The 27901-nt window shown below is 40.5% G+C and overlaps 1 protein-coding gene across 3 annotated transcripts in view; it reads left to right on the forward strand.

Annotated features, from left to right (window-relative positions):
• Positions 1 to 9179, forward strand: part of lrp8 (low density lipoprotein receptor-related protein 8, apolipoprotein e receptor) — a 172479-nt gene extending 163300 nt beyond the window's left edge. For 2 of the 3 annotated variants that reach the window (XM_069938108.1, XM_069938110.1), the window contains 3 exons: positions 346 to 518; positions 752 to 865; positions 5534 to 9179. In XM_069938108.1, the coding sequence (XP_069794209.1) occupies positions 346 to 518; positions 752 to 865; positions 5534 to 5572 (326 nt within the window). In that variant the 3' untranslated portion in view covers positions 5573 to 9179. The remainder of the gene's footprint in view (positions 1 to 345; positions 519 to 751; positions 866 to 5533) is intronic. The other variant, XM_069938109.1, reaches the window with a different exon arrangement.
• Positions 9180 to 27901: the final 18722 nt, after the last annotated feature.

The raw sequence follows: 27901 nt of genomic DNA on the forward strand, positions 1-27901 counted from the left end.
TTATTTATTTGTACAAATGAATATTTGTCCTGCATATGTACTGTTTGTATTTGTTTTATATTTGGTTATGTGCTTATTTTGCACTGAGGATCAGAGAATACTGTTTTGTTGGGTTGTACTTGTGCAATTGGATGACATTGATATGAGGTGACGGTATCAACTCAATGCTGTGTAACCATTTTCTGAAAATATGATTATACTTTCAAGCTGGCAAAATAGTTGCATTAATCAGTCATTTCTTTATAAAAATAGAATGAATTTTCTGTGTTTTGATTGATAAATTTTAATGATTGAGTTTGTTTCCCCTGATTCACTAAGAACTGTAAATTCCATGACTCTTTTCAGTGATCCTGAGTTTGGTCTGCCTGGGAGGCTTCCTGATATGGAGAAACTGGAGGAAGAAGAACACGAAGAGTATGAACTTTGACAATCCAGTCTATAGGAAAACAACAGAAGAGGAAGAAATAGAGGAGACCCACATTGGAAGGAATGGGCAAATTGGCCATGTGTACCCTGCAGTAAGTTTTTCTTACTTATTAAACATCTGGCAGGCACTAGACAATAGATCATTCTGAAAAGCAGCTGTCTTCTTTACGAATTAAAGTTGCACTGTGTAACTGCACAGATGCTTTGAATACATTTTGAACTGAAATCCAATTCTCTGAAGAGAGGTAAATACATTTTCAGTTTTTTAATTTTGATTTTTATTTTCCTTTCTAAATTTCTTCAATATTTTATGTTGTTGGCTCAGATTCTCCACCATTGTTCTCTGCCATCTGCAAAATTGGACCTCTGCCATCATTCTTTGGACCGGTTTCTATTTACATTTAAGATCCAACTAGCTCCTTTCTTGATCTTTTCTTGTGTAAGTTTGTAATTTGTAGCTTGGCAGTTGTGGCTTCAAACCTGAATGCAAATGCAATGTCAGTTGCGAGTTTGTTTGTTGTGGTTGGCAGTTCTGAGTTCTTGAGGGGGGGGGGGGGGGTGAGTTACGGGCTGTCTATCTGAGGTAAGCAAGGTGGTGTTTGGTGCTAAACATTGCTGAGGGTGGATGAGGTTTTGTGAATGGTGTGGCATCTTGGTGAAAAAAATTCTAATTGATGGGCCAGGAGACATCTACCATATATACTCGTGTAATCATTGATACCATGTAATAGTTGACCCCTGCCCTCCGCTTTTTTTGGGCCAAAAATCGGGTGTTTTTGTATGACCTTGTAAAAGTGCCCCAGCAGAGCTCCCAACCACAGGACCTCCATCTCAGCCACCCGTGCATCCAAACTGCTGACGCCATGATCGCCTGGTCATCCGAACTCCCAACTGCACAAACTTGCCCCGGCTGCCTACACCTCTGAGCTCCCGGCTGTGGGTCCTTGCCCAGCCCATCCACGCATCCGAACTCCTGAAACCCCGGCTGCCCATCCATCCGAGGCCACAACGCCCAGACCCTGGACTTACCACCCGGTCTCAGCCATCTGAGCTCCCAATACTTTGAATGATGCAGGTACTTACTGAGGTCAAATGTTTGACCCATGTAAAAAATCAACCCCACTCCTTTTTTTGGCCCAAAAATGTAGTCCAAAAAATTTGACCATTACCGGTACTTGAGTATATTACAGTACTTGCTGTGTCAGTTTGTACAAAAAAGGGTGAAATAGTGAATCAAACGAGACATGCTGGGGATCCCAACAAATTATTATACGTACAAATTTCATTTAACTGATTCTCATGAGGGTGGGGGTCATTTTCTCACCTGTTTTAAACAGGAAATGTACAGTGGTCTGCTCCTTGATTAAAAGTCTTCAAAGACGTATGAGGATTTGTGGGGATGTCCTTTGTTTTGTGCTTATTGTTGGATTGATTTATCTGCATTTTACCAGTTAAATGCTTGCAGCTGTTTGGCCTTTCCTCTTTGCTTTTTCAAAGCAGTTTCATACCTCAATCTTGCTTTCAGTTGCCCACAGCAACCAGTGTACGTAGGATGGATTTTCTTTTGGCCATTTTGATGACGTGTCTAGATATGAGGAGGAAGGAGAGTGTGCAAACGTACTAGGAGATAAATTGATTGTAATAGTAGGGTTACATTATAGTTACATTTGGATTCTGGATATTGATCCATGATTGAGACCCTTCCCATAGAAGCTGGGGAATTTAAATTCAAAGAATTATTACATTTTGTAATTGATATATTAGCCATGGTGACCCTAAAGCTAACTTTTGATTCATTAACATCCTTCAGGGAAATTGTTATCCTTGCTCAGTCAGCCATGCCTGATTCTTGCCCCACCAAAAGCAACGACCAAGTAAATATTTATATTGTTCACACTGCACATGATCTTAAAAAAAATCTAGCTTTGCTTACCCATCCATACATTTATTGCTAGAGCTGTCAGAGTAGTCTTATTGGTGATGTTTCACTTAAAAGGGGCATTAATCTGTAAGGAGAGGCCTTCCTATACCACATTAAACTTCAGGTCACAACATATCGTCACTCACAACAGCAAACACTTTATTTGCATTTCTATGTTAAAATATCTTACATTATGTGTACCAAACACAATTTCAAAATCTGTAGAAGATGGAAAACTTGGTTTTCGAAATTCTGTACAATATAGTAAAAGAAGTCAGGGATTAGTGGAATAGGTGGATACACAAGATAAAGTGTTGAAAGGAATGAGTTGATGCATTTGGTGACAAAAATGAGGAGAGGCAGCCAAGTTAATGAATGCTTTTAAAGACATGTGAGTTGAGAGTTTATGAAGGCCAAATTAATAAAGCATATAGAATGTAGGATTTTATAAATGCCTAGAGAAAAGCAAGAAGGTTTGTTCAACCTCCATTCAAACCCCATCTGGAGTATTGTCTAATTTTAGGAAAAGGTTCGTAGATCTTGAGGAGGGTACATTACATTTTTAATTATATTTTAATCATATTTATTTTGGGGGGGGTGAAGGTTGACAGTTATTTGGACAAGATAGAGTTGTTAAGAGGGCTAAAGGAACATTTGTAAGAGGTTTTTAAAATATATTACAGGTTTACTTCGAGTAAATAAAATGAAAGTTTGTGGTTGAAGGGCAAACGACAAGATCCTAATCCCAGGAGATGTTAAAAAGGTAATCAAAAGAAAAATGTGACCTCTCAGGAACTAATATGGTTAACTTTGTGCTGAGCCATAGGAGATGGCAAGGTCCTCAATGAGTACATCTCCTGTTTTTGCTGTGAAGAAAGATATGACTGGGGAACTTGGGACAGTCAATGGTCGTGTCTTAGGAATAGTTAGTTTTACAGTTGAAGTGTTGAGGGTCTTGATGTGTATGAAGGTAGAAAAATCTCCTGGGTGTGATCAAATATACCCAAGGACACTGTGGGAGAGGAAGTCTGCAGGCACTGGGTAAATACTGGGTATTTACAATACATAAAAATGCTGGAGAGGGAATTGCAGCTGCCCTGGCTGAGATTTAGGAGTTGTCATTGAGTACAGGTGAACTGACAGAAGTCTGGAATGTTGTGCCTCTATTCAAGAAGAGTTGCAGGGAAAAGCTTGAGAACTGCAGGCCAGTGAGTTGGTAAGTTACTAGAGAGTTGTCTGAAGGAAAAGATATACACACATTTGAATGGACAAGGCTGAGTGGGTATAGTCAGCAAAGATTTGTATGTGGGAGGCCATGTCTCACAAATGAGTTTCTTGAAGATGTGACCAAAATGATTGATGAGAGGAAAGCTGCAGACATTGAATTTATGGATTTAAGTAAGGCAGCTGACAAGGTTCCGCATGGTAGGTTAAATCCCATGGGATCCAATGAAAAATAGCAGATTGATTTAAATTTAGCTCTTATAAGAAAGTAGAGGGTGATGGTGGAAGTAAAACGAAGTCTGCAGGGACTGGGTAAATACAATACATAAAAATGCTGGAGAAACTCAGCAGGTCATGCAAGGATCTACAGGAAGTAAGGAGAACCAAGGTTTGGGTTCCAGCCCTTTGTCAAGATATGAGGAAAAGACAGGTGGGTACCTGTTCGGTTTCATCTATATCTGATTTTCAAACTGCCCCCCTAAACTCACATTCCACCTTAAGCAATCCCTATTCCTTAAGTGCTCTGTGATTAGTATGAGATTGCTTAAGGCAGTATGTGAGTGGAAAGAAAAAGGTTTAAAAACCACTGTTTTAATCATTCCTAATTGACTTATTATGTGTAGTTTCACAACTCCAAAGGAAATGGGCCAATGACAATTTTTCTCAAGCAAAATATTTCAGTAACAATTGGATCTAGAGCAATGATTCTCAACCTTCCCTTCCCACCCACCTACCACCTTAAGCAATCTCTTATCAATCACAGAGCACTGATGGAATAGGGTTCACTCAAGGTGGTATGTAAAAAGTTTGAAAACCACTGGTTTAGAGGGTTATGGGCCAAACTCAGATAGCTGGGACTAGTATGAGTGTGGTATTTTGGTCAGTGTGGCCAGGTTGGGATGAAGCACCTGTTTATTTGCTGTATGAGTCTATTACACAAGTTTAGGTTAAGTGACAAAGGAGACACACATTATGAAGAAAAGCCTTAGCTCACGATAAATACTTATATTTCTGCGTGGTAGAAACAGATTGAACAGTATCTTTCAAAAAGTATCTGGATGAGTGCTTGAAAGAGAGACTGCAGTGATTATTGGGTAGAAGGAGAGAAATGAACTGAATTGCTCTTTGATAAAACTAGCATGGATTTGATATTATACAATTGTAAGGACTTTGTCCTTGCTTAAACTTTTCCCTTGCAAAATTCTCAAGAAATCAGACTGTGGAGTGGAGAATCTTAAATGTGTTTCTTGCTATGGTGTTAGAACACATCATGCTGATGCAGCCAATAGCTACAGCCCACAGATCTTTCTCTACTGTTTCTTTTTAGCTTCAGTTTAGTTTGAAATTTCCTTTCCTTCTCACAGGAAAATCTTATTTATACCTGGAAGCCTCATGAAATAATTCAAAGCTGTATACCATGTGCCTCTCTTCCCTATTCAATAAGATCAAGGGTGAAGTTTCAAAACTCTACTTTCTTACCTTACTCCTCAGTTCTTTGATTGCCAAAATTCCCAGCCATTTTAATGTTCCTCCATTGTTCACAACCCACCTTGTAATACCGGCAAAAAATAAAGAGATAATTTACAGGGCCGTAGATAAAATATTAGAACAGGCATGATGGACTTTATGGTCCCCTTTTCTGCTACATTCTACACTACTCTTTGCTTGAGTGCTTTTTATTAACCTGAATATGATGGTTCATTCAAATCAGATTTCTTTTGGTTATATTTAAATCAGAGTTGAATCAAATCATCATGGTAATGAGGCCTAGATTTACCAAATGCAAGGATAACATATAATTTTGCATGAGAAATCACAACTGTAATTGAATAAAAAATAAGGAACCTTAGTAACTAATGTTACTGCTTCAGACTGAATAGGTGGGAAGAAAATCAGCCCTTATTATAAATAGGATTTGAGTTAATTAGTTGCCTTCACAAATATTTTTCTTTCTCTTGCCAGCGTGTTGCTCTCAGCATGGAGGATGACGGATTACCCTGAGATGAGCTGTGTCACATCCACTGGTCCTGCAGGTTCCCCACAAAAACATGGTGTAGTAAATGTACCAATCAAGATTGGACGCCCAATCACCAGACGTAGCATTTTGACATCTAAAAGATGTGTATTTTTGTACGAGCAAATCATTTTATATGAAACACAAAAAAAATGTTTTTTTTTTGCACTGATGATGAAACACTCTTGAAAAAATTGACACTGGCCATAAGAGTTAAGTTAAATTCTTTACATTTGTATATAATGCTGATGTTGCACTTGCACGCAAAGCTTCTTCAAAGCTATATTTATACAGTTTTTCAAATAGACTCCACAGTGCTTGTCACAGGTTGAAGAGTTGCAGAGAGCTTAATTTGCTGAAACTCTCCAATGGCATAAACTATACAGCCAATGGCATAAACTATACAGCCAATGGCATAAACTATACAGCCAATGGCATAAACTATACAGGATAGAAAAATGGGTACCTATTTATTTATGGGTTTATTTCCTGGACAAACGTGGTTATGAAATTAAGTAGAAAATATTTTACAGCTGATGAATTTTGCCTTTTCTGTACAGTGGAACCTTATTTGCATATGTTTATACAAGAGGAGAATATTTATAAAATGAATGGGGAAATGTTTGTGGATGCTTGCTTCTTCCTGTATTTGCCCAATATTTTCTAAGCATTGCAGAACCTATTTCTTTTAAGGAACAAACAAACACCACAAGTGAATTCTCACTGCCTATTTGCTCTTCTATCTGGCCATTTTGTTTTATTTTTCAAAAGCTCTAAAACTTTTTGCAATTCTTTTGCTTAATCTTAAGATTTTTATTTTGCAACAAAGATATAGCTCTTTTGATACTTGAACGGACTGAACATATAGAGGTGCAGAACTGATCTGTCATTAGCCCCTTTCACACTTGCAAGTGGTCCCAGTAATTAACGGCCAATCAGCCTCAAAAGGGTCTAGTGTGAAAGGAATATCTTCTTAATCCCTGGCGTCAGATGACATTATCTCATGTTGGAGATTGACGGTCTCAACCCCTAGTACAACCTACAGTGTCTGCAGATGCCGGTGTTGCAATCAGGCAAGTGTAGAATGGGTAATTACATTCTGGGATATAAATGACCCCAGTTTATGTGTGAGTGAAGGAAGAAAAAATTAAAATGAAGGTATAAACTTTTCTGTGGGAAAGTTGCAGCAGGAAAGAGAGATGAGAAATAAATAGTAATGGGGACAATTTTTAAACAGCATGCGAAAATCAGTAGTGCTGTAGCACACAGTTTATAAAGACCGTGCAGCAGAGAAACCCCTCCATGAGTGCTCCATGCATACAGCCCTTTCTCTGCCACACAGCATTCTGGGAAGGCAGGTCCGCCATCGCTTTTCCCCCATGGTCTTTATAAATTATGTGTGATCACAAGATAAAGGAACGGAGGCAGGCCACTATGCTCACACCTAGTTCCAATTTCCAGCCTTTTCCCCATATCCCTTGATATCCTTACTAATTAGATACTTATCAATTTCCTGTTTAGATTCTCCCAATGATCTGGCTTCCACCGCTGTATGTGGCAGTGAGTTCCACAGATCCATGATCCCCTGACTAAAGAAGTTCTTCCTCATCTCTGTTTTAAATGGATAACTTCTAATTTTAAGTCTGTGACCCCACCCCCCCCTTGTCCTATCCACTAAGGGAAACATCTTATTACGTCAAAACCTTTCAAAAATCAGAATGGCTCTTTGAGATCCCCTCTCATTCTTCTATATTCCAATGAATACAACCCAAGAGCTGCCAAACATTCCTCATACGTTAGCCCTTGCATTCCAGGAATCATCCTAGTAGATCTCCTCTGCACCCTCTCCAACAACATCAAATCCTTTCTAAGCTCTACCAACTTTCCCATGATGTTTAAAAATTGTCTGCTCTTTCCCACGGCCCTTTATAAAGGTTTATACAGGTTGGCACAACAACAGAGGCTGAAGGGCTCTTACTGTGCTGTACATAAAGCTTAATTATGTTATAATTAGGCATGATTAATTTTGTTCAAATATAAGATCATAATTGTAGAGCTCGTCGAAAGAACCAAAGACTTGTTGATCCAAACCAAGGCTTTTATTAGCAAAAGACCGGAGCTCTTCACAGGTGGCCGACCAGTCCGGAATGATCCGACCTGGCTAGGGACACAACCCTTTAAGGCCCAGACAATAGGTGTGGCTTAGCTCTCAGCCAATCACTGTAAGCACAGTCTAGATACAGTAACTATATACACTATGTACATTGGTGATAGATCTGTACTATCACAATAATACATTGATCAGGATTTAGGGCACTGAGGTCATGATGTCACCAGTAAGAGCAGAACAATCCTAACCCCCCCGGGATGGCTCCTTGCAAGTGTGAATACGTGCAGTGTCCCAGTTAAGAGTGGTCAAATGTGAACAACAAAAACGCCATTCCTATACCAGGTCACTGAATGGCCAATTTAGTGGGACACGAGTGTGAAAAGGGCTATTGGCTAGATCCCTGTTGGAAGTACAGGGAAAACATTAAATCAATGATAATGTATTCACAGTAAGTACTGTCAAAAACTGAAAACGAAGAACTTGTGCAGCCTCCTATAATGCTCTCTATGAACAAGTTCACACAACAAGAATGGAAAGGCCTTTAAAAGTTTAAGGTCAGTGCCCTCAAGAGGTGAGAAGCTGGCTGCTTGAAAGAGAGAAAATGTAAGAAACCAATTTAATTATAAAGTGTTCATATTGGATCTTCATTACAGATCAAGTAAAAGTCTGCCTTTTTCAATAACTAAAACGGATTTCCTTAAAAATAGCCAAAGGTTTTGTAAGAGATACATTAAAATGGTTTTCATTTATGAACTATTTTTATGAAGTGAGGTGGAAATCTATCAAATTTGTTATCTTGTTTCCTTGTATATTTGTAATATTTGATCTGTATTGATGTGTAGAGGGAGAGTTTGGTTGTGTTTTTAACCTTGATCAGGACATATTGTAAACCAGATTTATATGGCTCGTATTTGTATTAAATTTGAAGTTAGTAATCTAAGAAAATTAAAGTAGTCACCAAGAACATTTTAATTTAAACTTTTTTTTGTTGCAGTAGTTCATTAGAAAAGCAACAAAATAATGTGCAAGTTATTTATCTCTTAATTCTCTGCAAAAGGTGATGATGGAATAGTTACAATTCTCCTGGTATTTCAAAGCACATATTTTATCCCTGGGACCAAATACCCGAATAAATTACCCTACTATAACCAATGGTGATCAGGTTTAGATTAGTTACCATCCTAATTAGGACAACCACTGATTTTCATTGTAACATTTCTGTTTCGCAAAACAGTGCCCCTCATAACCCGGTCGTATCATAGTTATAAAAACCCAAAACATTTACACGTTAAAATACATGTAGCTTACTCTTGCTTCTAGTTTTATCGTTTCAGAAAAATTGAAAGAAAGGCCAAGTGTCATACATATTGTGGCACACGAAGCTGCAGCATCACTTCGTCTCCTTACAATTGTGTAATCCCATAGCCATTACATATTGTGTATGATTGTGTAATAGAGAAACTAAGAAATATGAACTGGATTAAAGGATTGGATTAGTAAATTACTGAGCAGTTTTAACTTGCTTAATGAAGGGAATCAGACTCAGCAAAGCATGGAGTGGATCACTGGAGACACGTGGGAGACCGTTGGAAGCCCTGTGAGAGAAGGCAGTAGTGCAGCAAGTGGGCCGGCATTGGGGGTTAGACAAGGTTAACCCATTCACACCTGCATTCCCGACAATCTTACTAGCTTATGTAAAATCGTTGAAGAAGAAAATGGATTGCATGAGGCTGTATCTGAACCAGAAAGAACTGCAAGGTTGCTGTGTTCTGGTGATTACAGAAATGTGGCTCCAGGGCTCAATTCCTGACTCAGCCATCCAGCTGGATGGCTTTATCTCCTTCAGGGCAGATAGAAATTTTGCTGTTTCCGGAGGGGGTTTGTGTATTTACATCAGCAAGAACTGGTGCACAAATGTCTCTGTGGCAAAGAGCAGAGATGGAGTACCTAATTGTAAAATGCAGATCCTTCTACCTGCCCAGAGAATTCCAAGTCCTGCCGATTGCTGCATGTAATGTTCCACCTTTGGCAAATGAGGGTTTATGGTGCCATTTGTGAAGCCCAGACATCCCACCCTGACGGTGCCATGATTGTAGCTGGCGAGTTCAACCACACTAACCTGAAAAATGTTCTATCATGGTTTCAATAGTATGTTTGGGGCGAGAACACCCTCGATCTAGTATGTACACAGATGCCCCTCATCCCCAGGTTATTCTGATCACATATCTGTCCTCCTGGGGGGCACAGCAGCACTGCTTTGAGGCTACATACTAGAGAGGTTTCAGAGAGGTAGCCACCTACAATGGTCATGTAAACATCAAGGAGTACACAAGCTCAGGGACTGACAACATTAGCAAGTGCATTGAGCATGTCACCAAGATCAAATGCTTCATAACTAGGGCTAACCTGAAACCATGTTTGGACGCAGAGGTCCAGACCCTTCTCCAAGCTCGTGATGCTGCCTTCAAGACAGGAGGCAAGATGGCATTAAGATCAGCCAGGCCCAAACTCTCGAGCAATTTGGAAGGCAAAGTCTGGGTAAGCACAGAAGATCCATAGTCAGCTGTGCAATACTGGTGACAGGAGGTGCATGTGGCAAGAGATCAAAACCATTACAGACCACAAGATAAACTGCAAGTCAAAGACAACACCACCTCCCTTCTGGACAGGCTGAATACCTTCTACCCATGGTTCAAGAAGAACAGGCTGATGCCATAAAAAGCTTCATGTCATCCTGATGAATGGGCGCCTTGCAAAGCCAAGGTGAGGAGAACCTTACTCAAAGTGAACCCACACACGGCAGGATTACCAGAAAACATACCTGGTTGGCTTATGTAATAGTATATAATTGCATGGATGGAAAATTTTTAAATTAAAAAAGATTTTTTCACTAGCTCCTGTTGAGATTTGCTCACGAATCTTCCCTAACATCTAAGCCTGTGGGATGATCAATGGCTTCCAGATTGTCATGAAGGTAACTTTTTTGACTCATTTTCCTCTGCTTTTAATTTCTCATTGTACTACAAAGAGCCATCTAAATGAGGAATTTACATAGAATCAGATGTATTTTAAATTTCATTTCATTCCTTTCCCCCCCCCACCCAAAAATTTTTTTTTTTTTTTTTAGCCATCACCTTTAATTCCTCCTCAAGATAAGAGCATACATAGTGTGGTTGTAAAAGTTTGGCATTTATTCATTGGAGTGTAGAAGGTTGAGGAGGGATTTGATAGAGATATGTAAAATTATGAGGGGGATAAACAGAGTAGATGTGAATAGGCTCTTCCCCTTGAGGGTAGGTGAGATTGGAATGAGGGGTCATAAGTTCAGGGTTAGGGGGCAAGTTTAGAAGTAACATAAGAGGAAGCTTCTTCACTCAAAGAATGGTGGCTGAGTGGAATAACCTTCCAGAATGTCCCCGATGTAAGAAAAATAGTTTAAAATTAGGTTTAAATCAGTGGTTCTCAACCTTTTTCTTTCCACTCACATACCACTTTAAGTATTCCCTATGCAATAGGTGCTCTGTGATTAGTAAGGGATTGCTTAAGGTGGTATATGGTGGAAAGAAAAAGTCTGAACATCACTGTTTTAATCGTACCTAATTGACTCGTTATGTGTGTGGTTTCATAACTTCAAAGGAAATGGACCAATGACAATTTTTTTGAAGCAAAATATTTCAGTAAGAATTGGGTCTAGAGCAGTGATTCTCACCCTCCCCTTCGCACTCACATATCACCTTAAGCAATCCCTTACTAATCACAGAGCACTGATGGTAAAGGGAATACTTAAAGTGCTATGCGAGTGGAAAAAGGTTGAGAACCACTGCTTTAAAAGTTCTGCTGAAACTGGGGGGGGAAAAAGCGTGGGAAGTTCAGATGGCATTCTTTTACAAAAGGCACTTGATTCTTGTTGGCTCAAATCGATGAATGGATCTTGTGTTGCAGCCTAAGTTGGTCAGCAAATCTATACAGCACAATGCGTGCCTGAAATAAGTAACCAGCTATATATCCACAATAATGATCCCGTGCTCAATCTGCTCAATCTCTGCAAGCCTAATACCTTAGCACATTTGTCCAGCTGGGTATCATTTTGCTCACCTGTTTTCATTTCTATCTATCCAGACTTGGTCAAAGATTTAACTGCAATAGGATCCCATCTAATTCTGCACCACAGCATATGGTGATCCCAAGGACTTTCTTAAATTCTCATCCATGTATTTCTGTTCAGCATCATGCAAAAACAGCACCATCTTCTGATGTATTCTGGCAATCACCCAACTTTCCCTCACCAGCAGCTACCATAATTTCTCTTCCAACCCTTAAGTTGTCTGATTGCTTGTTCAAAAAAAAAAGCCCAGATAAACAGAAATTCTGCACCTCTATTGTTCAATTCATGAGGCTGATCCAGATGCTCAAGTCTGATGAGATCACAAGTGAGCTCTAAACTACATTTCTGTATCATCACTGAGACATAAAGCAACACCTGGTTCTACCTTTGACATAGTTGCAGTTGGAACTCTAATTCATTCCTCTTGCTTTGAGATTTGACTAGACCAAAGCATATCTGACAACCTCTTCCACCATACTTAAATTTGGAATACATCCTGATGATAAGCTTCCGTCCATTCACTCATCACCCTTGTACCTTGCTAACCTACACAGGCTTTTCAATCATACTGGTTTTCTTAGCCTTAACCATTCCTACTGTTCTATTCTTCCCAATTATTTGAAACCCACTTCCCTTCCATTATGACAGCCTAAGTTTCCCTGAATTTAACCTACTTTTACATAATTTAAATTTTTTTTTAAGCTTACAAAGCTCAAGTTTTAGAATCCCCTTCCTCAAACTCAGTGCTGCTTTTTCTTGGGCCTTATTTAAAATCTTTCGCTTTGACATGGCACAACCACAAAGTTCAACACTGAGCACCTACTTTTTTTTAAAAGGCTGTCAAAACACAAGAAATGTTCAACTTTCAAGAAAGTTTGGCATTTATTCATTGGAGCGTAGAAGGTTGAGGGGGGGATTTGATAGAGGTATATAAAATTATGAGTGGGCTCGACAGAGTAGATATGAATAGGCTCTTCCCCTTGAGGGTAGGTGAGATTGGAATGAGGGGTCATAAGTTCAGGGTTAGGGGACAAAAGTTTAGAAGTAATATAAAGAGGAAGCTTCTTCTCTCAGAGTGGTGGCTGAGTGGAATGACCTTCCAGAAGAGGTGGTTGCAGCAGGGTCAATTTTGCATTGAAGAGAAGGTTGGATGAGTGTATGGATGTGAGGGGATTGGAGGGTTATGGGCAGGGGCAGTTAGGTGGGACTAGTGGAGTTCACTTAAATCGGTGAGGACTAGAGGGGCTGAGATGGCCTATTTCCGTACTGCAATTGTTATATGGTTATAAATAAATCATGACCTTGATGATTGTCTAAATCAGTTGACAACCATATTGATTCCTTGCAATGAAATTAATTAGTCAGACAAGATGGTTTTAAAATCTGAATCTCTCACATTTAACTTTGAATTTAATTAAGACTAGTTAATTTAGGAGGACATGTCTGGGTAAGGTTGATATTAGTTTAAGGACAGAGACCTATCAATTGAAAATAGGGATAATTCTTAACTTGATGATCGTTACATTACAAAATTATTTAAATCAAGGGCAAGCAATTTCATTGTATTACTTGGACATGTTCAGAGGAGCAAGTCTAGTAAGGAACAAGGTTAAATTAAGTGCACCAGCTAACAACAGGAGCAAGAAACACCTTAGTTAGTGACAAACACATTTGTCAAATTCTACCAGGATAGCAGTTTTTCTAAAAGTAATAAATGAAATGGACTTCAAAGCTGTTATAAATAGAATTCTTAGTACTGCTGTACACAATAATGTACATCAAAAGGTATTTAACAGCATTGATGCTGAACAGTAATGGAAATATGTTAAATCCAATGACTTACTACAAATTTCATTATCAGTTAATGAACCATGTAATTCATAAGTATATGCATTTTTTCATCAATCTTTAATATACTTGGTGAGGTGCCATATTTTATTTTTTCTTTGACTATTTTATTTAAATTTTTTTCCATACATGTAATTGGTTAATCTGTACAATAAAATAAGTGTTTAAATTGAAGAAATTTTCATTTGTAACATGATGGTTATAACCCCTTCCCCTCATAAAGAAGAATATTATGTATAGTATAGAAAGGAGAAAAAAAAGGTGTAGTATTGTGGATTGCCCGGAGTATCACCCCCTCTTCCCCACCCCCCCACCCCACCCCAACACACTGGAATGAAACAAATTTTATCTGATCATTTTCATTTCAAGCAAGGAGGTAGACACAGGTCCTAAGAGGCTGGAAGAACATTTCTACATACTTATACCCAAAAATCATGTATACAGGTTCTAAATTTGCAAAAAAAAATAGGATATTTATTTCTCAAATTGTATGTAATTTTCTCTAAAGGAATACAACTATGAATTTCTGCATTCCATTTTCCCATATCTAAATATGAGTCTGATTTCTAAGTCACTGCAATATATCTCTTAAAAATCAGTTATCCTTTGAAAGAAATACAAGCTGATTTTGAATCAGGGGCATCCTAGATGATATATTTCCTTTTATTCCAATTTCATCTTTTATCTTATCCCAAATAGTAATCAAGTGTTTCAACTGTGATGTCTCTTTAACTCCAATTAATAATTTTGAATCCTATTTGTATATAAATTCCTCTGCTAATCTCTCTCCTATTTTATCTAACTCTATTTTGACCCATGCCAGTTTTCGTACTCTTCAAAGAGAGAGAGTTGAGCCACTTGGTAATAATTCTTAAAGTTCTGAAGTTGTAAGCCTCCCAATTCATATTTCCATATTACTCTTTTTTATAGAAACTCTTGACATTTTAGCTTTCCAAATGCAGAGGAATAGAGAGATCTTGGAATAATGGTTCATTGTTCTTTGAAAGTGGAATCTCATGTGGATAGAGTGGTAAAGAAAGATTTTGGTATGCTGGCCTTTATAAATCAAAACGAATATAAGAGTTGGGAAGTAATGTTGAAACTATTCAAGGCACTGGTGAGGCTGAAGTTGGAATACTGTGTGCAGTTCTGGTCCTCAAATTATAGGAAGGATATCAATAAGGTAGAGAGGGTGCAGAGAAGATTTACTAAAATGTTGCCTGGATTGCAGTATCTAGAATACAAAGAAAGATTGAGTAAACTGGGTCTTTATTCATTGGAGCTGTGGTGGTACACCACTGGCCTACTGCAGGGGGCAACCTCTGTACCTGCAGGAATGTAAGGGGACAGGACAACACCTGGCTGGCTGTCAATCAGTCGGCCTGAATGGATCAAGCCCCACCTGGTCGGGTGTCAATCACTCTCTGGGATTATAAGCCTGCACCAGCCTCCCAAGGCCTCACTCAGAGTTGCTGCAGCCACAGCCAGCATGGCTCTGTGGAAATCTTTGTGTGTGTCTAATTCTGGCTAACGGTGCACCACAATTTAATCCACAAAATTTTCCCAAGGAGGCTATGGAAAAACTCCTGTGCACAGGGAACCTCGAGGTCGACCCATGCCACCCGGAAGCCCAGACATGCTTCGAGATCTGGCAGCACGCGATCGAGGCACACAAGGGTGACATCCTGGACTCTGATCAGAAGTGGTTGGTCCTACTCCGGTCAAAGCTGGGACCCTGCGCCTTCCAGGTACCCAAAGGCTGCTCCACGTACAAGAGTGCAATGGACACTCTCGAAAACTTGTACAAGCCCTCCGTGAATGTGGTCTGTGCAAGGTACCTCCTCAACACCCAAGCCCAGCAAACCGGGGGAGACGGCTGAGTCTTACCTGGGACACTTGTGAGAGTTGGCCCGAACGTGTCTGGCTGAACCCGGGTAGGTGTAGAGGAGGTCGAGAGGCTGATCCGGGATGCCTTCGTCCAAGGGCTACGGTCGAGGGCCATCCAGCAGAAGCTGCTGGAAGACAACATCTATGCCCTAACCAGGATTGTGGAAGTGGTTCAAACCCTGGAAGCAGCAGCCCTGCACATCAAAGCCTTTGATTCCAGGCTCCCTCATGGCCCTCTCACACTGCAGCTGCAGCCCCAGGCCAAGCTGGGGAGGAGAACATCGCTGCGGCAGGCGCCCGGCACCCCTGTAAGTACTGTGGGTCCTGGTGTGGGTCAGATCGACGATCACGCCAAAACTGCCCAGCTAGGAACCAGTATTGTTCCCGATGCGGCAAGAAAGTCCACTTTACAAAAGTGTGCCTCTCTAAACCTGCCGGGTGGCGCCATTGTCCCTGCAACGACTTCACCCTTCCCTGACTTTGACCGTGCAACATCTGGCCCCACCAGCAACCGTCACAGCATGCGCTCCGAGCATCTGCACCAGCCCCCGCCAGCGCCGCTCACTGAGAACTACAGTGATGTCACTTCCAGCTCACAGCGTGTCATCACTTCTTGCTGATGTAATGACGTCACTTCCCCCAGCACAGCGGCCCCGCCACGTGCCGCCGCCATCTTGGGCCAGGCAGCACCCGACACAGAGGGCCCCCGATGATGTTGAGAATGACATGGTCAACACAGGCGATGACCAGGCCCCCCTACCGACGCTCCCCACGCCTCCGGGTGCTATCAGCTGCTGCACACCACACCCAGCGACCGACGGCAATGTGGTCAACACAGGCGATGACCAGGCCATCCTACCGATGCTCTCCACGCCTCCAGAGGCCATTAGCTACGGCACACTGCACCTCATGATCGATTTCGACATTGTCAACACGGGCGATGACCAGGCTGCCCTATCAATGCTCCGACTCCTAAACGGTCCTGGCCACCACCATGCTGACCAGGGATATACCCCATGATCTCGGGCGCCCGATGATGGACGTGCGAGTCAACAGGCAGGTAACAAAGTGCCTGTTGGACAGTGGCAGCACCGAGAGCTTCATTCACCCGAGCGTGGCCACTCCCTAAGGTTAAAGGTCCACCCCACCACCTGCTCGATCGCCCTCACCGCCAAGGATAAGATTGTTGGTGCCCTCGGGCGCTGCTCAGTCGATATCACTCCTCCTGGGCCTGGATTTCCAGTGCCACCTGCAGAGTGTCACCCTTGCCTTCGGGGGGCCCCATCCTCCTCTCACGTTGCACAGCATGTCAACCTACCAGTCCCGGCCAACCTGCGGCCTCTCCACACTGCGCATCACCCCACCGGCGCTCTTTCCACATCTTGCACTAGACTGCAAGCTGATCGCCGCCAGAAGTAGGCACTATTGTGCTGCAGACAGGGACTTCATCAAAGCAGAGGTGCGGCGACTCTTGGCGGAAGGCATTATAGAGCCCAGTAACAGCCCAAGTCCTGGTGGTCAAAGGGGCAAGTAAGCCAAAGATGGTCATGGATTACAGCCAGACCATTAATCGGTACACCCAGCTGGATGCCTACCCCCTGCCAAAGATCGCCGACATGGTCATTGAGATAGCCCATTACCGGGTTTTCTCTATGATTGACCTGCAGTCGGTGTATCACCAAATCCCTATCCACCCGAAGGACAAGCCCTACACCACCTTTGAGGTGAACGGGCATCTGTACCAGTTCCACCGAATTCCTTTTGGGGTCATGAACGGGTTCTCCGTCTTCCAGCGGGAGATGGATTGCATGGTAGACCGGCACAAGCTGAAGGCAACGTTCCGATATCTGGATAACATCACTATCTGCAGCCGTGACCAGCAAGACCACGTTGCTAACCTGGAAAAATTCCTCCAGATGGCCACGAAACTGAAACTCACTCACAACAAGGAGAAGTGTGTGTGTTCAGCACCACCCGCCTCACCATCCTGGCCCATGGAGTCATTAGCCCAGATCCAGAAAGGATGCGTCCATTAATAGGGGGGAACCTCTGTACCTGCAGGAGTGTAAGGGGACAGGACAACACCTGGCCGGCTGTCAATCAGTCGGCCTGAATGGATCAAGCCCCACCCAGTCGGGTGTCAATCACCCTCTGGGATATAAGCCTGCGCTAGCCTCCCGAGGCCTCACTCAGAGTTGCTGCAGCCACAGCCAGCCTGGCTCTGTGGAAGTCTTTATCTTTGTGTGTGTCTGATTCTGCCTAACAGTGCACCACAGGAGCATAGAAGATTGAGAGGGGATTTGTTAGAGGTATTTAAAATTATGAAGAGGGATAGATACAATAGATGTGAATAGTCTCTTTCCCTTGAGGGTAGGTGAGATTGGAACGAGGGGTCATAAGTTAAGGGTTAGGGGGCAAAGTTTAGAAGTAACAAGAGAAGGAGCTTCTTCACTCAGAGTGGTTGCCGAGTTAATGACCTTTCAGAAGAGGTGGTTGCAGCAGGGTCAATTTTGTTATTTAAGAAAAGGGTGGATATGTGCATGAATGTGATGGATTGGAAGGTTATGATCACTTTAAGCGGTACAGACTAGAAGGACCGAGATGGCCTGTTTCCATTCTGTAATTATTATATCGTTATTTATTTAATTCTTGAAAAAACTTTTGTGGCAGTAAAATAGGTAAAGTTTGAAAAAGATATTGAATTCTTGGAAATATATTCCTCTTTATTAAATTAACTCATCCTTTTAATATTATAGGAAAGTCATCCATTTTTAAAAATCTTCAATTTTTTAAGTAATGACAAATAATTCAATTTATATAGATGTTTTAGATTATTGTCTACTAGAATCCATAAATATTTAATCCCATCTTTTGGTCATTTAAATTGGGTATTTAACTTTTATCCCAATTCATTTTATTCCCAGAAATCTTACCATATTCCTCCAAATCAAAGTGTAATTTCTGCAGAGCAGACTCAGGGACTGTCAAGAATATTAAAACGTCATCTGCAAATAAACTAATTTTGTGTTCTTCTTGACAAACCTTAAATCCATTAATATCCAAATCACTCCTAATTACTTCTGCTAGTTGCTCTATAGCTAATGTAAACAAGGCTGGAGATGGAGGACATCCTTGTCTGCTTGATCTCATCAATTGAAATTAAGTAGATATTTGTCCATTAGTTACCACTTTAGCTTTGGGATCCTGATACAAGGCCTTAATCCAATTTATAAAAATTTGACCAAATCCAAATTTGTCCAGAACCTTAAATAAAAAATCCTATTCCAACCAATCAAATTGCATCTTAGGCAATAGCAACACTTAAATATTTTTTTTGTGCCAAATGTATAATACTAAGTACTAATGTAGCCTAGCTACATTATCTGTTGATTGTCTCTTTTTAACAAAGCCTATCTGGTAAAAATCTAGTCATCCTATTTGCCAGTATTTTAGCAAGAATCCTGTAATCGGCATTCAATAATGAAATGGGTCTATACGATGAAGGCTTCAAAGGGTCATGGTCTTTTTTAGCTATCATAGTAATTGTTGATGTTGAAAATGATTCTGGGAGAGTATGGGTTCTTGATGCTTGATCAAGCACTTACATAAAAAGGATCAATAAATCTTTAAATTCTTTATAGAATTCAGGTGGAAAACCATCTTCTCCCAGTGCTTATTACTTTGTTATGAACTAATTACTTCCTTCACTTCTAGTTGTGTAAAATATTAGCATTTAATTCTGCTTGTTCTACCATGCTCAGAGTAGGTAAGTAGGTGCCACATTCTAATAGTGACATATATTTACAATACCTGATTAACTGTTCAGATTATAATAATTCCAGATATTTAGTAATCACAAACCCTACTTGTGTTGTGGAATGAAGGACTCCCTTTTAGCCATATAAATAATTTAAGAAATATCTGCTGATCCCAAATTAATTTGCCACTTGAACTTCCCTCCTTCTTAAAATGATTGGTCCGCCCTACTCATTAATGGCTGAAGTGAAGAGGTTGTGAACTATCCAAGTGTGTTTTTCCAAGTATTTTCCTAATTAAATATCTATACTACAATACCAGATAGGATAGTGATAAATCAAACTAAACTATGTGAGGTACAGTTGATGCCAATCTATTGTAACAAGCACAATGGTAAGAATACTCCAATTATTTTGTAACCATGGCAATGCAGATGAGAAAACAAATCAGTCCAGCAGCTAATTTAAATGGTAATGATCAGATAATCTGTGATACTTGGTTAAAGAATAGGGTATCAAGCATAAGTAATGTCTGGTATTATTGTACCTTTGGCTTCCCCTCTCCATCTGAGAAGATAGATGAGATTCTGTTCAGCATCTTATCCTAAAGAATGTGTGTCTCTCAATGTAGTGCATATTTGGCAGAGTCCGTTTAGAAGAATGATGTTCCGGATGCAGTCCGATGGGTGAAAAATTAAGATCCAAGTGTTTGGGGGAGGCAGGATAAGTTGGCAGAAAAATCAAAGGTGGGTGGCCTATACCTACTACCTGGATGAACAAAGATACTTCCCTTTACTATCCAGTTCTGAGATCACACACAGTCTATCATGAATCAGAACTGAGGAATAGCAGAGGAAGGAAGACTGCAAACGAAAATCCTCCTCCCATGCTTGCCTCTGTTCCCTCCCAGTGTCCCTGTTTGCTTGTACAGTTTGATCAAGACCATCATTCTTCTCTGAAATAATTGTTTACTTACTGAGTTCTTGAAATCATTGATACAGACTTTTCCTCTTCGCTGAGAATATGATGACCCAACCTTTTGACTGCATGACACCAGACAAATGTACTAGCCAAGCTGGCAACTGAAGAAGGTGGCTTTTAAACAAAACGTTAGCAGCATTCAAACAGAACCACAGGCGAAAACAAACTTCCATTTGCTCATGAACCAATACCAAATAACAAAACGAGATCAACATTTACTTGTGAAGAAAAACACAAGAATCAAAAAAAAACTCTTTAAAAATACTTATAAAAGCTATTGCTACAAAATACTGAAAATTCAATTAAATTATTACTTGAAAGATGTGATGCTTCGACTCTCAATCAAATATTTATGGAAATTGTATGCACTTCTTGCAATGACTTTGTTAGATTTTAAACTCAAAATACACTACTGGCTTCCTTGGGCCCCCACCATGTTGGAGTTGATATTTGTGGCAAGACCTCTCACTGCAGCTCACTTAAAACACATAATGTATTCCTTTTATTTTATGCAGATAACTATTTGACTATCAATTGATATTCTGTCTCCACCATGTTTTTATTTCCTAATGATGTCCTGAGTTCCCCCACAAAATTTGTTAAATTAAAATTTAAAACAAAAATATATTATTGGTACCTTCAAAGATTAAAGGTAATGTTTATGTGGAAAAAGTATTTGGCTTTGACAGAACAACATGTCATCTTTGAATGGACCAATAAAATATAAAGATTTGAACACACTATCACTCTGAACCTCGACCAACAATGGATTTTTCAATCGCCTTTTCAAGAACTAGTGTGCCATGAATTATGTCTTAAGCATTCACTGAGAATTTCAGCACAGAAATGAGCATTTTGCCAAACTGCTCTGAACTGATGCCCTTGTAATCTTTATCCTTCTTTACTAACCTATAAATCACATCCCTCAAATCTAATCTCAGCAAATATATTCTTCATTCAAATTTATCAAGACCCATTCTTTTAATATAGCTCAACATTCCATCAGGTAGCATGATCCATATTCTTGCTCTGGACAAATGAGATAATCTGATCTCCTTAGTAGTGACCATGTTCTACTTATGATCCATAGTTAATGGTCCCTTAACAGGTCATCTTATTTTCATATGTTAAAACACTTCTAAAAGGGCATCCAGACTTTGCTTAATGAAAATCAAGTTACTTGATTTTTTTTTGATAAAACAGAACATTAAAGAATCTCATTAGCAAGTCTTCATTGGGCTTTTAAAACATGAATCCATCATTCAGTTCTCTCCTGACATCAGGTTGGAATAAATGAACTGTGAATGCAGTTTCCCATTTATAGTCCACAGATGGAAATGTTCAATAGAATGTGCCTGTTTCACTGTTAGTTCCACAACAATCCATTTGTAGTATTAAAAACCAATGGGGGTAATTCATTGGAATTAAGCCACTTAGCTAAATTCTTTGATTCACATCATTACTTTTGATGTTATTATCAGAAAATGTTAAGCAGTTGGCTCTCCACCAATTAAAGTGATACCATCTCCATGAGCAGGTGGCAAATGTAAACTTACTAATGTTAAATAAGAATGATGAATTGGAGTAGAATTTTTTCTCCTTCTTTAAGCACCTCATGAAATCCCTTGTTGTGAAGGAAATTACAAATTAAATTTCCAGAACTAAAATAAGTGATAATTTGGGCAATCTCTGTGAAGAAATCACAACAACACATAAAAAAATACTTAAACTGTAACAGGTTAAATGGAAAGAGAGTGCAGGAGATTAGCACCCTCAAGCAGATTATGCTCATGGCATCTGCAATGATCGGATTCCAAATTGGTTGCAAATTCATGATAACTGGCAAACACACGCTCATGGAGGAACTCAACGGGTCAAGCTACATCAGTGGAAGAATAAGTCTCAAAGGGTTCAACCGAAATGTCGACTGATCCTTTTCACCTGCTGCTGGACTCACTGGCTTTCTCCAGTAGAATGTATTTAGCTTCAGATTGCAACATCTCCAGTCTCCAGTCTCGAAGCCCATTTCACACTTGCATCCCAGTAAATTTGCTGTTCAGTATACTGGGATAGGAATGGGGGTTTGCCTTTCATACTAGACCACTCCTAACTGGGACACTGAATGTTTTCACACTTACAAGGATTTATCCCTGGTGTTTGTCTATTCTGTCTTTAATAGGAAGTGTCTGCAAGACAACTGTCCATTTCACACTTGCCTGATCTCAACACGAACATCTGCAGATGGCGGGGATTGTACTAGGGGTCGAGACTGGCAATTCCCGGCATGAGCAGATTTTGCTTTCCCACTTGGCACTTTAAAGGCCGATTGCCGTTCGATTCCTGGAATCACTGGCAAGTAGGAAAGGGGTTTCAGTTATACATCAGCAATGTTTATTGAGGAAATCAAGTCTGCAGTTTTCATCTTTAACAAGTTGAAATAGCAGGAGCAACCAATTACAGTAGTTTCTTTATGTAGGCCTTTTACAGTTCATTGAAAACAAATCTCATTTCATTAGGCAGAAAAGTTTTCAAACATGCTTACCTTGCATTTACCATCTCCTCTCCAATATTAGAATGGCAGCAGCACGACTCTCAACATAATTAATTATATGGACAATTAAGGCAACAAAACTAAAACCAAGGTATTGCAATGACAATACTCTAATTGCAACACAACTTTTTATTTTCTCTTTTGCACTTTGATAACTGAACATCATCTATCTTTTGTACTTCTCTCTTTTTAATGTAACATATTTTTTTATAAAGTATTTCTATGGCTGCAGCAAGCAAGAATTTAATTGTATGACAATAAACTCTATAATTTTTTAAAGCAAATTAATAAATTGCTACATAAATTAATACAAATAAATAACAAAAGATCCTTTAAAAAGGTCGATTTTCCCAGCAAATTTTTCCTTTTGTGAGGAAAATAAAAAGAAAATGCTGGAGATTATTAGCAGGCCACATAGCAACTATGAAGAGAGATAAAAGAACTGATATTCCCCCAAGACAAGATCCTTTCTTTAGAACTCGGAAGTGAGAAATCGAATAAGATTTAAACTGCAGAGAAGTCAGAGTGAGAATGCGGAGGATGTCTATGAAAGGATGGAAACCAATAAATACAATGGTGGTGTTGCAGCTGAGAAAGAATGGGGAAGGCAGGTTATTTGCAGTTGAAGAAGGTGAAAATAGAGAAATGAAAACTAAGTAGAAGGGAAACACTGCTAGAATTGCAAGGTATAAATTGCAAGGCATAAAAGGCAGCAGGCCAAGCACACCATTGCAGAGAGAAAAATCAGGATTTTGGTTAAAGATTCAAATAGCACAGGAAAACACTGTTGTATTGACACATTCTTAAAATATTGGCCAGATTGCAGGTGGAGTACATGTTTGGAAAGGTGTATAAAATATGGAGGGGGAACTAGACTGGTTCTCAGGAATAGACACATCAGCAGGAATTTTAGAATGGAGAAAACATGGCTGTTCTCCTTAGAGCAGTGGTTTTCAAACTTTTTCTTTCCACTCACATTTTTCTTCTTTGGCTTGGCTTCGCGGACGAAGATTTATGGAGGGGTAATGTCCACGTCAGCTGCAGGCTCGATTGTGGCTGACAAGTCCGATGCGGGACAGGCAGACACGGTTGCAGCGGTTGCAAGGGAAAATTGGTTGGTTGGGGTTGGGTGTTGGGTTTTTCCTCCTTTGTCTTTTGTCAGTGAGGTGGGCTCTGCGGTCTTCTTCAAAGGAGGTTGCTGCCCGCCGAACTGTGAGGCGCCAAGATGCACGGTTTGAGGCAAGATCAGCCCACTGGCGGTGGTCAATGTGGCAGGCACCAAGAGATTTCTTTAGGCAGTCCTTGTACCTCTTCTTTGGTGCACCTCTGTCACGGTGGCTAGTGGAGAGCTTGCCATATAACACGATCTTGGGAAGGCGATGGTCTTCCATTCTGGAGACGTGACCAACCCAGCACATTTGGATCTTCAGCAGCGTGGATTCGATGCTGTCGGCCTCTGCCATCTCGAGTACTTCGATGTTAGGGATGAAGTCGCTCCAATGAATGTTGAGGATGGAGCGGAGACAACGCTGGTGGAAACGTTCTAGGAGCTGTAGGTGATGTCGGTAGAGGACCCATGATTCGGAGCCGAACAGGAATGTGAGTATGTCAATGGCTCTGTATACGCTAATCTTTGTGAGGTTTTTCAGTTGGTTGCTTTTCCAGACTCTTTTGTGTAGTCTTCCAAAGGTGCTATTTGCCTTGGCGAGTCTGTTGTCTATCTCGTTGTCGATCCTTGCATCTGATGAAATGGTGCAGCCGAGATAGGTAAACTGGTTGACCGTTTTGAGTTTTGTGTGCCCGATGGAGATGTGGGGGGGCTGGTAGTCATGGTGGGGATCTGGCTGATGGAGGACCTCAGTTTTCTTCAGGCTGACTTCCAGGCCAAACATTTTGGCAGTTTCCGCAAAACAGGACGTCAAGCGCTGGAGAGCTGGCTCTGAATGGGCAACTAAAGCAGCATCATCTGCAAAGAGTAGTTCATGGAGGGATTGCTTTAGGTGATATGTGAGTGGAAAGAAAAGGTTTGAAAACCACTGTTTTAATCGTTCCTAATTAACTTATTATGTGCACGGTTTTGTAATTCCAATGAAAACAAAAAATTTCAGTAACAATTGGGTCTAGAATGGTGATTCTCAACATTTTTTCCCCAACCCACATACTACCTTAAGCAATCCCTTACTAATCACAGAGCACCAATGGCACAGGGATTACTTAAAGTGGTATGTGAGTGGAAAGAAAAAGGTTGAAAACAATTGGTTTAACATTTCATAATTTTGTTAGATCCTAATTGGGTTGGTTTTGGTTGGGGCAAATTGTTTTTACACCATAGGTGCCTAGATCAGGGTGTCAGAAGAAGTGATGGAAGCAGATATAATAGTAGTTTTTAAGAGGCTCACAAGTAGACATGCATTATGTTCCCTGCAGACATGTGGGCTGAAGGGCCTGTTTCTGAAATGTCCTATGGAATATAATTTTATTACCAACTCCAGTATTGAATGTGTTTCTTCAGTAACAATGCAAGTTTAGCATCATAATTAGGGTATCATTTTAATGATAGATCCTTGAAACAACTGAGACGTTAGTTTTGATCATTTTCTGTTCTTGCGAACAGTCTACTCTCCTAATAAGGAATAATAACAGACCCCTGTCAACCTTTCACAAAGATATATTCAGGAGTACAGAAGTCCTTAACTATTGTGCAATACACAAAAGTGTTGAAAAAATTCAGCAGGCCACACAGCGTTTCCTTTCCCATAGATGCTATGTGGCCTACTGAGTTTCTCCAACTCTTTTGTGGATTGCACTACAATCACAGGATCTACAGACTTTAATACTTAACTCCTTAACTAATTTACCTTAGGGGCTTATCTCACTGGCGGAGACATCGCCGTAACTAATCAGTCGCAGCAACTCGGGCGACTCGAGATGGCTTGTGCTCTCACCAAGGCGATGTCTCCATCAGTCGCGGCGACTAATGTCGTCCGCGACTAGGGAGACGTCTCTGCAGCCTTGCCGCGACCTCTCTGCGGCGTTACCACGGCATCTCCTCAGTCTCAGAGAGGTCTCCCCAGTTCCGGACAACATTAGTCACCGCGACTGATGGAGACGTCACGGAGACCTGCTGGAGACTGGAAAAAATCTCCAGTAAAATGTTCGATTTTTCTGGCGACTCCCCGGAGATCCAGCTAATCTCCAGGAGACGTCACGGAGATGTCTCTGCAACCAGTGGAGACTCAAGTCACCAGCAGGTCTCCACCTAGTCACCAGACCAGTGAGATACCCCCTTTATATTACAATGGGGGCTTCATCAAACTGACTTCTGGCCTCTACATAGAGTAATTCTCTAATTTGCCTTCGCCAAAAATATATTCCTGCTTACTGCATTTGGAAACGTATTCCTGATGACAGTTCTAAATAGATTACAAGTGTTGTGCTACCATATTGTACCCGACCTCCAAAATTCTGCGACCAGGAACATATCAACTCTTTTTTTAATAGTATGTTTGGCAACATCATCAGGGGATTCAGACTCTGATGTGGGATTAATTATTAAACGATGGAATATTGCCATATGCATTGGAAACCTGGGCAACATACCGTCGACATCTGAAGGCACTTGAAAACAATTGGTTTAACATTTCATAATTTTGTTAGATCCTAATTGGATCTGTCTTTGAAACCTCTTAAATATCAGCTGGGAAGATTGAAGAATTATTGACAGAATGCTAAATGAAGCAAAAACAACAAGCTTTGAAGCCTATGTCATTAAGAACCAATTAAGATGGGAGCGGTCATGTTGTTCAGATGGAAGACAAACGTCTACTGAAATAAATCTTCTACTCCCAACTTAAAGAAGGCAAATGTAAAAAAAAGGTGGACAACAGAAGAGATTCAAAGATGTATTAAAATCCAACATGAAGAAATGTAACATCAATAATTGGGAAACTAATGCCAAGGTCAGGAAACTCTGCCAAACCATCATCCGAGAAGGAACAGCTACTTTTGAAGCTGTGCAGAACTAGAAGTAAATGGAAGGAGAGCCATCTGGAACTACCTCTCCTGAATGCGGAAAATCTTTCAAAGACAAGATTGGACTTGGCCCCACTTGAGAGCCCATAAATAGATCAATGGAATAAAGTCCATCTTTCTCGACCATGAGGGATAGCCACGATGATGACGGCTGCTTTACCACTAATTATAGGTGATAGCAGAGTAACATAAATAACAAGTTTGTAAATGCAAAACCAAGCAGATTTCAAATGACTCTAGAATATGAAAGTATACACTGAATAAGAAATCTGTATAAAATTCTGCTATGTGCTGCTTTGTCATCACAGCTGGCTAAATCACAAAATTGTGAGCAGGGTCCGTATTGGTCCACGTTGTTGAATGGTGTATAGCCATGAAATTCACTTTTTAAAAATGTTCTTGACACTTGACAACATCAAGCATTTAACATTAGTTCTATAACTATGTTTCCTCTTCTTGTGAGAAGTACATTCCAGCAGGATTTAGTTGCATCCTCAGGATAGAAGGAAGACCTGGATTTATGTGAGATTAGAAATATAATCGACCTCCCTTATCCACAGGGGATATGTTCCAAGACCCCAGCAAATGCCTGAAACTGCAGATGGTATTGAAACCCATACAGGGTCCACAATACATTCTGTGAAATTGGGCGTTATGCAATGTGGACATTGTGCGAACATACATAGCAAAGCTATATGGGATACTGTGATGTACAAATAAACTTTTTATTTGAAAGTAGGAATTAGTGTGGGGACCAACACAGGGCTGTGGGAAGAGAGCGGGGCAGTGGTATCAGTGTGTGGACTGACACCAGGCTGTGGGGAGAGCATGGCAGTTGGATCAGTTTTGGACTGCAATTGGCTATGGGTAACTGAAACCGCGGAAAGTGAAATTGTGGATAAGGGGGAGGAACCACTGTACTGAGATTGCAACCACTGCTTCTGAAATAGAGGGGACATTTTCTGTCATATTTAAACTGCAAGTAAACTCAGAACACAAAAAAAGGCCTAATATATGTTGACTTGTTTTGGAAATGGCACAGTTTCA

This window comes from Narcine bancroftii, chromosome 5, assembly GCF_036971445.1.
Source record: "Narcine bancroftii isolate sNarBan1 chromosome 5, sNarBan1.hap1, whole genome shotgun sequence".
Lineage (NCBI taxonomy): Eukaryota > Metazoa > Chordata > Chondrichthyes > Torpediniformes > Narcinidae > Narcine > Narcine bancroftii.